We start from the raw sequence: 12920 nt of genomic DNA, 5'->3' as shown, positions 1-12920 counted from the left end.
AATTCGTCAAACGATATCGGCTGGTGGTCCTCTCGATTCCCGTAGAAATCGAGAAAGGGGCAGGATCCCTCCTCAATGACCGGGGCTTACGTCAGGTAGGACCCGAAGGTCCCCCCGGTAGCGCAGCCCCTAACGTGGGATCTTACAGAGAAATCTCTGTAGGATCCCTCCCCTTTCCCTCGTAGCCGTAAGGAGAGAGGGAATGGGGGAGGAATTGGATACTGGCTCGCCTTCCCAGCGGAACTAGCAGTTGGAGAAGAAAAGGAGCAGCCATCGCCTTACGGCGATGGCCTCTCAGAGCCTGGGAAAACGTATCGTCAGGAGAAAACGTTTTCCCGAGGAGGGTTACGAACTCATACTGTAGGTAAGTGTCTGCCGCCACTGTGAACGTCGTCTGGGTGGGGCTGATCGACACCTGACAGGAGAGAGCCGATACCGTCCTCCGACTCATTCCAGTCCTCGTCGAGGTCGAAACCTCAGGAGGACCACGAAGGGAAGGGGTATTCCAAATACGGTGTCCGAAGACACGTAGAAACGCCTCTGTCGCAGTAGAGGAGGTGAAGTAGCTTGTTCGACCGGCCAGAACTGAGAGAGCCTTCTTGTCCGGAGACGAGAGACTGACTACCTGGTTCAACACAGTCGGCAAGCTCCGATCGCGGCAGACCCACCGTCGATTTGGGTTCCCTCTCGGGCCCCAAAACGACTCGAGCCGAGACGTGGCTCTGCTGGTGGGAGCGGCGATCCTTCCCCGAGGTCGTTGTGCCGACGAATCAGCGCCATAACCTCGGCAAAGTTCCTCTGGATCTCGGAAGTCACAGCATCTTGCAGAGTGGGACCGTTAAGCCCTTCGAACAAGAGCATATTCCGAGAACCTTCCTCCTAAGAAGGGGGAACAGCGACAGCCCTCTCGGTCTTCTCCATCCACTTGCGCATACGTCCTGGCCGGTCCAAGAACCGTGCCTGGCACGTAGGGCGTCGTGGTGGGATCATGAGGGGCGCACCCCTCACGATCACTCCTCAATACCTCGCTCATCCCGGTGTATCCGAGGAGGTTGAGGGTACGGGAGAGGCAGACCTGACGCTCTCTCCTCGCTCGCTGGCAGAACCAGCAGGCTTGGAGGGCTGCAGGCGATCGTCAACCCCGCGGTGGCGATCGAGCTGCAGGCCTGGTCGAACCGTCTCGCTGTGGAGAACGGCTGGACTGAGCACAGCGGCCCGATCTCGAGTGTCAGAAGAGCTGGTGCTGGTTGCCGTACCCGATCGCTCTCTGTGAGAGCGACGGTCAGGCGACCTGCAGGCTCCACTGTCACAGTGAGACGGTGCTTGTCCTCACGGCACGTCACGTCGCTGGTTCCAGCCGTGGCTGGCACCGGCGAACGGGAGGACCTCTTCTCAGCCTCAGCCGTGGCCGGTCGTGGACCGTCACGTGCCCCGGGTAGCCAGCTGGTCGCCGCGAGAGAGCGAGAGCTGGTCTGGTGAGAGTCGCGTGAGCGGCTGTCACCAGTCTTCCGCCCCGTGCCGTGAACCTGATGCTGAGCGGACTCAGAGGTCTGGTTCCTGGCTGCACGGTCGCTGGTAGGCGACCGTACACTCGGTACCTCCCACGAACGAGAGGCCGAGACGGACCCTGATGCAGTGGCAGAACCACTGACACCAGGCGAGGAAGTACCTCCGGTGTTAGCCGGTACCCCTCTGGTCCCCGTAGTCTTCTTCCTTGCGGAAGAAGAGACGGGCCCCGCTCCCGAAGGAGCAGGAGGACCAGCGGAAGGAACCCTCCCGTCCCACCGAGGTGAGACGGGTCCCGAGAAGCTCCCGAGGGAGACTTCTTAGGAGGGAGGAGGCAACGTTCTTCTTCCTCGGCTGTGAAGCCTTAGAAGTCGAAGGGGAAGAGGCGGCAGCCGACGACGATGAAGAAGATGAAGACGACGACGACGACACCTTCCTCCTCTTCTTTGTCAGCTTCCTCAGGACAGACGTAAGATCTGCTATCCAGGGCGGAGCCGGGGCTGCTGTAGCCGAAGCCACAGGGCCCGGACGCACCTGTACAGACAGACCAAAGTCTGGGGTAGTACCACCACGAACAGGGACGACGTCAGCAGGTATGGGCATCTCAGGAACAGCAAGCACAGCCAGCACAGCATCGGTAGGGACAGCCAGCGCAGCAACGGCAGGGACAGCCAGCGCAGCAACGGCAGGGACAACCAGCGCAGCAACTGCATGGACAGTCAGCCCAGAATCGGCAGGTACGGCAGGCAGCACCGGAAACACAGGAAGTGGAGCAGCAGCCAGCAACATCCTGGTTGGTACCGGCGGCAGGTCCAGGGGCGAGCTCTAGGGCAGCGGAAGTGTGGTCGCGGCAGCGCGGCAACCACGAGCGGCGGCGGCACGCCCCCCTCTCGGTACGGCGAACGGCACTTCACAGCGGCTGTAGGCAAGACTGTTACCACGTGAGGCGAGTACACCAGGTGAGGAGGGACGTCGTCACCTGGAGCGTGGTCACCACTCCATGGGTAACCGCAGTAGGCCCAGACATAGAACCGCAGCCCCTGGACACTAGCACGCCCTGCAAATGGAAGGACGTCCATACCTCACCAAGGTCCACCCTCGTGGCAGTAGCACCTGCGGAAATAACAGTAGTAGCGATTAGTGGGGGGGAAGTCCCCTCGCGCGGGGGGGGGGGGGGGGGTGAGCCCTCTCCGAACGAGTGGAAGACCCCGAATACAATTGTACATTGGGCACCGAGCGCCCTCCCCGCGCTCGACGGATCGCGAGGAGAAGAACGCAGATAACCTCCCCCCCCCAAGGGGAAGGGCCATCTGTGGGAGCTGAGCGGGGGGGGGGGGGGGTCTCGTTCCCCACCCCCGCACAGCACCCATGTACCCAACAATAATAATAAGAGCCCGAGAGCAATCGTGCCCTCGGCCCGAATGCAAGGCATAAGGATCAATTCCTGACTGAGCGGAACTTGAACCAAATAAATATTGATGCAATCAATAATAAAAGGAATAAAATGAAAAAGAATCTTGCATTACGATTCACTTCACAATGAATAAGGGCTCGGATCGAGCGCATTTGCGCCCTCGGTACCAAGCGCAAGGGTAAAAGGATCCATTCCCGATTATGAATGGAAACCTTGATCCATAATGAATTGATGCAATCAAAATATATATGAAAATGAAAAAGAATACTGCGCTTGCGATTTCACTTCATACAAATAAAAAGGGGAAGGATCAATTCCCGGGAAATAGCGGAAACATTGATCCAAGTAAACAATGCAATCTCAATAAAATATGAAAATGAAAAAGAACTGCACTTGCGATTTCACTTCATTCAAATAAAAAGGGGAAAGGATCAATTTCCGGGTAAGCTCGGAAACTGATCCAAAATGAGTATTGCTACAATCAAAATAATATATATGAAAATGAAAAAGAATACTGTACTTGCGATTCCACTTCCATACAGAATAAGTTTTCGTGCCGAGCGCATTCGCTCGGCAACGAGCATACAGGTCAAAAAAAAAATATAAATGAAAAGAGCACTTACTTACGATTTTCATCTACACATTTCCAACCAAAATATACGCTCGGAGCGAGCGCTCTCCCGCCCTCGGCACCGAGCATACACAATACGAGGATCATTTCTGGGAAAATGAATTCCCGCACTTACGCCCTTCAGTCCCGGCACTCGGGTAATCGGAGGGCGTGGTGAAACCAAGATCCTTTAATTCACAATTGAATTCAATGGAAATAAATATGAAATGATTGTACTTACAATTCAGTTTCACTAGATAAATAGAAAAAGAAAAACACAACCATGCGAAAGCAACGACGATGAAGCGGGCAGAGAGCGATGATACACGTCCACACGCCAGCAGGCCGAAAGCAAAAGTGATTTGTTTACCTCCCAGTCGTGCGCGCGCGCCTGTCGGACAAGCAGTTAACTACCGAACCCCTTGTTCGAAAGCTTACGACCTATCCAGCTGCCGCTAGTACCTTCCTATTGTAAAAGGACCGAAAGTTTGTATGCCGTGTCGGAACAAATGATGATTGCAAAACAAAGGCAACAGAAGCAAACGAAATACAATCTTTGGAGTTAGAAAAATAATGAAGAATAGGTGAATGAAACAAAATGGTATTCTGGGTACTCATTACACAGAACTGCTAATTATGAAATGGAATAAAAAAATGAAACAGGGTTTCTCAAGCATGGGCAGTCTTATCCATCGCCTAAATACCACATACAGTATGTATTTCATTCTATAATATGAAAACCCCAAAGAAGACACCCTTATTACTTACTGATAAACTGCATTGTGGCCTTTTTGGGATATCTCAGCATGTCGCTCACCACGAACTCTAATGAACTTCCTGGTTATATCAACTGACCCTGGCAATGCAAATAATACACATTTTCAGAACCCTACAAGAGTAGATTCAAGTTATTCTTCCATACAAACCCTTTACTTTTGGGACCAATTCCATTTGCCCTGAAATGTTACAAACAAAAATTCTCCAAAGGAAGAAGAATCACTGATGTGCAGACATACTACGTATGTGTGAGCAGATCCAAAGGCCCAAGCTGTCAACTTTGTTTATACCTTTTGTTGTTCTGATGGAAATTACATACTAGGTTCCCATCATATATGACAGAGTTACGGGCTCATAATCATGTTTTGACTCAAAAATGACAATTCATAGTATTACTATTCATTGAATACGGTATACAGATATAAAATGCCATATAGCACAGTATGACTAACAAAAATATTTGCACAGTATTTTCATATTTACGGTAAATAAAACTTATCTGTGTGTGTGCTTGTTTTGCAATGTAAAATTGATACAATGTATTCCAAATACTGCATAATGTAATACACCCACTACAAGTCTAGTTATGCTTGCAATCATAGCAAATATGTAAATGCAGTCTTATCTCCTCTCTTGCTTAAAAATAAAATTTTCTTAGTATATGACACTAACCTAAGAAATAAAGCTAGTCAATAAATTCTAACTTGGTGAACTAATGATATTACTGAAATAATAATAATAAACAATGGGAAATAAACATTCCAAGTAATTTCTTTGTCGTTTTAAGTAGGCTCTAATACTTTTGATCCACAAAATAGAAAGGTTGCAGCAAAACTTACATATATATTCTGGCGACTTCCGAGACTTGGTCCCACCATCAGGACTTGTGCCTTTAATAGCCTCCATTACCTCGTGCATCTCAGAAAAATATACCCACGTTTTATTTAATGAACTTACATCTTCATCCTTCATGTCCTCTGAACCCTGGTAAAGGAATAAATACAGAATCTGGCTAAAATTCACTGCGAGAGTTACGACAAACACTTCAGTTCTATGATAAAAAATAACTAATTAATGGAAGTTAATTTTTATTTTTTATAATTATGAACCATCTTTATGCTACAATTTACTTAAAGACTTCAGTTACAAACCTAATAAGACCTCCAAATTTTGAGGGATTTTTGTTCTTAGACTGCATGCATATATTTAAAAAAAATTGCTAGATTCAAATCCCTTGCATGAAACAGTATTTAATGTATACATTACATATGCACATCATCTGTAAATTATAACACTTTCAGAATATGGAATGATGAAAGAAAAACAAATCTACATGTTTGGTACTGATAAAACAATTGCAACCCTAAGCATTCAACCTGTCCACAGCAACAGAGTAACATTTCATTTAATTCACTGTTACATATTAATGACCCGCAGAAACTATAAATAACATATTAATGAACTAACTGACCAACCCATTGATGCCAGGCAAAACTCTGAATGACAGCCAATCATTTAACTTAAAAAGGAAGTAACATGTGGTGTGGTTTTGATTAAAATGTTTATTTTAAGTTAAAGGAGATGCAGGCACATTTTTCTGCAACAAAAGAAATTAAAGTTTGCAAGGTCAACACAAAAGTGTACGAACCTACATTCCCAACACTCCATGTTTCACACCAGTCCCAAATGTTATCTCATGGCTGGGTCTATGCCGGGACCCGCAGCTAATAAGGTACCCCAGAGTGTGGGGGGTACGGATTTGAAACCTACACGAAAACATTTCTTGGGTCAAATGAGGGTCGCATGCCAAACTGGTTAAGCAGTTCGGATTTTATCGAGCACAAGTTTACATATATACAAGTTTAGTTACACACACACACATATATATATATAATATACAGTGGGCCCCCGTATTCGCGTTCTCCGGATTCGCGGATCATTTGCGGAAAATTCGTGCATTCGTGGTATTTTCCTATGAGAAATATCCACAAATTCCTGGTTTTTTAATCAATTTCATCATAAAATGAACTTTTTGTGATAAAACTATTAACCCTTAAACGCCGAAGCGGTAAAAAAAAAAATGTCTCCCGTGTGCCGGAGACGTTTGAGAGTGAGCGCGGAAGCGGAAAAAATATTTTTTTCAAAAAATCGCAGCGCGCTTAGTTTTCAAGATTAAGAGTTCATTTTTGGCTCCTTTTTTTGTCATTGCCTGAAGTTTAGTATGCAACCATCAGAAATGAAAAAAATTATCATTATCATATAAAAATAATGCGATATATGATAGCGCAAAAACGAAATTTCATATATAATTGTATTCAAATCGCGCTGTGCGCAAAACGGTTAAAGGTAACAAGTTACTTTTTTTTCGTTGTAATGTACACTAAATTGCAATCATTTTGGTATATAACACATTGTAAAAAGATAAAAGCAACACAGAGAAAATATTATAACAAAATAATGCATGAATTCGTAACGCGCGGACGTAAACAAATATTTTTTTCAAAAATTCACCATAAATCTAACTATTGTCCTAGAGACTTCCAATTTCTTTCAAAATGAAGACAAATGATTGAATATTATTATACTGTAAGAATATTAGCTTACAAATGCAGTTTTTGACCATATCTGACGAGTTAAAGTTGACCGAATGTCGAATTTTTTTATATATATTTTTTTATATGCAATTATTTCGGAAATAAGAAACGCTACAACTTTCAAATATTTTTCGTTTTATTCTACATAAAATTGCGCACATTTTCATATATAAAACTCTATGAAATGCCTAATATGAAACGGAGCAAATATTCCGAGAATGGGACTTACGCATTTCGGAGATTTGTGGTGGAGAATCCGCGCGCGGAGGGAAGGAAAGTTTTTTTTTTAAATTCACCATAAATTTAAATATTGTGCTAGAGACTTCGAATTTGTTTCACGATGAAGATAAATGACTGAATATTACTAGACTGTAAGAGGTTTATCTTACAATTGCGTTTTTCACCCATTTCGGTAGAGTCAAATTTGACCGAATGTGGTTTTTTTTCTATTTATCGTGATTTATATGCAAATATTTCAAAAATGAGAAAAGCTACAACCTTCAACTATTTTTTGTTATATTATACATGAAATTGCGCACATTTTCATATATAAAACTTTATGTAACGGCTAATTTAAAATGGTGCAAACATTACCACAATCGCACGTATGATTTTTTCGGAAGAGTTACCGCGCGGACGTAAAGAAAATGTTATTTTTTTCATAAATTCACCATAAATCGAAATATTGTGCTAGACTTCCAATTTGTTGCAAAATGAAGGTAAATGCTTGAATATTACTTGAATATAAGCGTTTTAGCATACAATTGCGTTTTTCGACCATTTCGGTAGAGTCAAAGTTGACCAAAGGTTGAAAATTTGTCACTTATCCTTTTTTATATGAAAATATTTCAAAATTGATAAAAGCTACAACCATGGGTTGTTTTTAGTTGTATTGTGCATGAAATTGTGCACATTTCCATATATAAAACTTTATGTAACGGCTAATTTAAAATGGTGCAAACATTACCACAATCGCATGTATGATTTTTTTCGGAAGAGTTACCGCGCGGACGTAAAGAAAAAGTTTTTTCATAAATTCACCATAAATCGAAATATTGTGCTAGAGACTTCCAATTAGTTGCAAAATTAAGGTAAATGGTTGAATATTACTAAAATATAAGAGTATTAGCTTACAATTGCGTTTTTCGACCATTTCGGTAGAGTCAAAGTTGACCGAAGGTTGAAATTTTGGCACTTATCGTTATTTATATGAAAATATCTCAAAACTGATAAAAACTACAATCATGTGTATTTTTTTGTTGTATTCTACATAAAAATGCGCACATTTTCATATATAATAATCTATGTAACGGCTAATTTAAAATGGTAAAAAAATTATGTCAAAGTGATGAAATAATTTCCGAGATGTGTCACAGATACATTTTAGTGCGGCAAGAAAGAAATTCACGCTTGTGCGCCTGCGTAACGATTGTAAACAAAACAACACCTTGATCCGTGAACTCCCAGCATCCCCCAAGGCGCGTGATTCAAGAGTTTTCGGCTGGTAGGCCTAAAAGTATTTTTCCGCGAATTTTTAAAAAAACTTTTGTATGTCGACGTAAAATATGTCCAGTCGGCACCCGAGAGACAAAAAATGTTGACGTAAAATACGTCCAGTCGGCGTTTAAGGGTTAAAAAACCTAGTATAAAAATTTTTTGTGGTTTTTCTTGAGCATTAACAAAAAAGGCTGTTTTGAGCATTTTTATAGGGGTTCCAAACATTCGTGGGTTATAACTATTCACGGGGGGGTCTGGTACGCATCCCCTGCGAATACGGGGGGACTACTGTACTAATATATTAATATATATATTACATAAAGAGTATACGATCATTCTCTTTCTCATAGGACTGTCAATGCTTATAAATTACTTAATTTCTGTGGATTCCATTGTGCCTGGGGGTGTGAAAAATTAACATTGTTACTTTTTTGGAATATATATATGTTTTCAAGTATTTGTAAGTATATTCAGTCTAACTTGAGGGCCTGCTGTGTAGTTTCTAAGACAGTTTATTTAGTTTTTTGTTTCAATGGTGGTGCTCAACCTTCAATTGTCTTTCTTTTTAAATTAGAATTTTTCTTAAAAAGAAAAATAAACTGGACAGGTATGCACTAGGTCCACTGACATTACATAAAAAAAAAAGTGAAGCCTATAATTTCATGTTCACTGCATAAAAAAGTACTGCTTTTCTATGAATTAAAATTCAGTTAGTATATAATGATCAATAGAAAAAGTAATTGAATTTGTGTTCATAACAAGAACTCACCTTTATCTCCAAATAACGTCTGACCAACTGCGTCCATTTTCTCCGGGCAATACCAATTGTTACCTTTTCAGACAACTCTAGTTCTTCAACAATCTCTCTTGAAAGTGGAAGCAATAATTATTACACAATATACACAGAATCATACGATTCTATCACCAAACATAATCTATAACATGCTGTATATACATGATAAAATGATAGATCAAAACAATTGCCATTTTAATGTCAGTATATATCCTCTTGCTGGTGTTCAAATATTGTCATTTTTGTTTGCCCACTAGTCTTTGTTAACCAAATAACTCTCAGAAATTAATGATGCTAGACAACGGAGGAGAGCCTTGTAACCTATTTAACAATAATATACACTATACAGCATGAAAATGCTATATGTACATGAATGATTGTCTTCATTAATATCCAAATGTTATCTACATTTACCAACTTCAATGTTTAAAAGTATGCATGATGTAATTACTTTTTAATGTAAATAAACACTTCTTACTTACAAGAACACTGGATTTGGACCTCGACTAATAATGTCCGCTTCCTTGGCACCACGTAGTTGTATGAACTTGATTATATTTTCCTCTGTCCCTGTAAAAGTAATGTAATTATTTTCCTGTTATACCAACAAGAAATTTACCAGGTAACTGAAATGAGATAACTTTCCTTGTTTAGAATACTTATGCACTTTTTTTTTTTTTTACCAATACGTATCTGCAAATGCTAATAACTTTAACTTCCTTTGATAACACACCAGAAGAAAGATATAGTAGGCTATCATGATATTTAAATAGGTAAAAACATTTAAAACACTGTAATTTTTCCTTAACAAAAGGATGAAATTATCATATCACATTAATATTTTCATTTAAACAGCTTCTATGTTACAGGAATAATTCATGTGCAATATTAAACATATACAGCAATGTATCAACATTTAAAGTAAAAACAATTTAAAATACATACAGGCGTCATCTACGTCAATATTTTCATTGTCTGGTCCATTATCAGACATTGTTCCTCCCCCACTTTCACTCTCTCCATCATCATCACATAATATTTCCTCCTCGACTATGATTTCTTCTTCATCCATATCATCCTCGCCATCATACTCATCAGATGATTCAGGTAACTCAACTTCATAGGCCTCCATTCCATCCTCACATTCTTCTTCCCCCTCAGCTCCCTCCATTTCCTCCTCATCAGTAATAGGAAGTACAGAAGGGGGCATAGTGAGCAATGCATCATGCATCGCACTGTAAAATGGCCATGAAGGTGGAGCGGCATCTTCTGGTTCTAAAGCTGGTTGACTTAACTCCTGGAAAAATGAAAACAATCAACATCATTTACTTGTCTTTTTTTTTCTTTATAGAATCATTTCATATACGTACTGGAAACAATAGCTATACATACATATTTCACATAACCCTTTCCAACATAAAATATCATGAATTTGCTAAGCTGATTTTCTTGGAAGACAAGAAATCTCCCTACTGAAGATGGGATTGTATGGCTTGTGGATCACTAAAGATTGTAAATAGCCAGGGATTTGAAGGCAGGGGTAGTAAAGAATTGATAAAAAGAGCTTGATTTTCAAGGATACTTTGCATTTGACAGAGACACCTTTGCTTAGTGATCAAGGAAGAAGTGATAACACATGAGCTTACTACTTTGATAAGTGATTCTAACCACTGGAAAATTGATAGTTTACATAATTCCAAATCAAGAAAATTTTGGCACACTACTGATATCACTACTATGATGTCTCACAAGGGTGGGAAAGTCAAATTACTTGTGTAAATGAGATGGACTACGGGTGAATGCACAGCCCTTTTCCTACACAGCCACCGATCACAACCTTGTATGAGGCTAATGCTTTGAAAAGCAAAACTGTTGGCAGCTTAGCATCAACAAAACAACCACATATAATATTGATGGATATAACATTGGAGAGACAGAAAACGTCAATACATTGCACAGGCCTACTGTTCTCCAAGATCAATGAACCATTGGCATGGCTCAGTTAAATCACCAATAACTGACATTGTGATCATGAGAGAGAGAGAGAGAGAGAGAGAGAGAGAGAGAGAGAGAGAGAGAGAGAGAGAGAGAGAGAGAGAGAGAGAGAGAGAGAGAGAGAGAGAGAGAGAAAAATTTGTTTGAAGAATTGTCTATCTAATTTAAAACTAATATACTACAGATTATTTACTTTATTTTTCACTATACGTACTACTGGAAATATTTGGTATACTGTATTAAGAGCTTGATTGACCTAAAGAATAAGGTTAAATGAATGACAAAATTTGCTAAAACAAATTATTCACTATACATACTGTAATGCCATTCATGAAAATCTTATCCATAACATTCTGCAAACATCATTTGACATAAATCACAACTGTTATCCTATGAAAGCTAACATTTAGGTACTTTCAAAGACCTATGTTTACAAATTCAGTGAGAAAATAGTATGCTTTAAATACTGATAGCCTTGGAGGTGTATTAACATTCTTTAATTAATTAGGGTAACATAATGTTAAAATATCAGAGTAAAACAACTAATCCAGTAAAAAACGAAAATGACCGGATTTGAAAATCCAGTTGAAATACAAAAATAGGGGGTGTTTGTCAAATACATAATGGCAATAGTTGTGGTGAGCTGGTGTCATGCATTTAGTAGAAAGTTGCCAGATAAACAATACCACCTTTCAGAGATATGATAGACAATACCACCTATCAGTGATAACATCTGTAAGTCTATACCTTAGGTAGCCAATGTAGCTAGCAACAAATCTACCATTGATAGTACAGGGTCCTTATATGGATAGGAAGATCCAAGATTTCCAACTGTTGCATGTTCTCAGATAACACTACAACATTCTGGGAGCAATGGAGTACAATTTAGCATAAACAAAATGAGAAGTTTGTAAACCGAAGGGACCCTGTGCTACTATTTAATATTCTTATGAAAAAAAGGAGATAGTATGGTGTAAAGAACAAAGTTCTAAGAAAAAGGCATGAAATATATATCCAGTTACAATTGGTAATATGAAAGAATACAAATTATAGCACTTACTTTATATCGATTCACAAGATAATCCCAATGCTTGGATGCCTGTACAGGGGTCACTTGCCCAGTGAGACCTATGTCATCAATTACTGATCTGAAAACAATGAATTGCATTTCTTAACTGTTCACCAAAATCAATAGATTTGTGGATTTGGGAGAGTAAAGTACAAGGTACTATACTATGTATATGCAAATTTTCCATTGTGATTTTTTTTAATGAAAATATTTTTCATAAAAAAAAATAAACATTTTAAACAGACAACAAATCAATTTAACATAGCATATTTGCAAATTTCATGCATATCAATCCAAGCAGTTCCTTAGGTTTTGAATAGCATGCAAATCATACCTTGTGATGAAACACCTAAAACAAATTGGGTACTCTTGAAAGATATGAAGACAATAAAGAAAAAAGAATCTAGCAGTTGAGATGTGTGAAGAAATTAAATTACTAAAAAAAATTCACTTACTGGAATACATAGTCTGGAGTCTCATTATAATTAACTTTTAACCGAGCTCTAGACTGAATAAAGCAAAGTGTCTGCTCGTCCGTCCCTGAAAAATAAAATTTACAAAATAATATCAACGTTCAATTAAAAAACTTATTTTACATACTTTACATGTAGTATACTATTATGACAAACAACACTAAGGGGAATACTGTATTTCCCAAGTTAAAT

General features: G+C 40.1%; 1 protein-coding gene across 1 annotated transcript in view; it reads right to left on the bottom strand.

The window, feature by feature from the left end:
• LOC135216179 (uncharacterized) overlaps nt 1–12920 on the bottom strand; it is a 69281-nt gene that overhangs the window by 52500 nt on the left and 3861 nt on the right. Inside the window, exons 2-8 of the mRNA XM_064251312.1 lie at nt 12711–12795; nt 12247–12334; nt 10137–10488; nt 9674–9761; nt 9168–9264; nt 5147–5291; nt 4299–4386 (exon numbers count right to left, since the gene is read on the bottom strand). Of these exons, the coding sequence (XP_064107382.1) occupies nt 4299–4386; nt 5147–5291; nt 9168–9264; nt 9674–9761; nt 10137–10488; nt 12247–12334; nt 12711–12795 (943 nt within the window). The remainder of the gene's footprint in view (nt 1–4298; nt 4387–5146; nt 5292–9167; nt 9265–9673; nt 9762–10136; nt 10489–12246; nt 12335–12710; nt 12796–12920) is intronic.

Source organism: Macrobrachium nipponense, chromosome 6 (assembly GCF_015104395.2).
Source record: "Macrobrachium nipponense isolate FS-2020 chromosome 6, ASM1510439v2, whole genome shotgun sequence".
Lineage (NCBI taxonomy): Eukaryota > Metazoa > Arthropoda > Malacostraca > Decapoda > Palaemonidae > Macrobrachium > Macrobrachium nipponense.
This window is presented reverse-complemented; position numbering and strand designations above follow the sequence as displayed.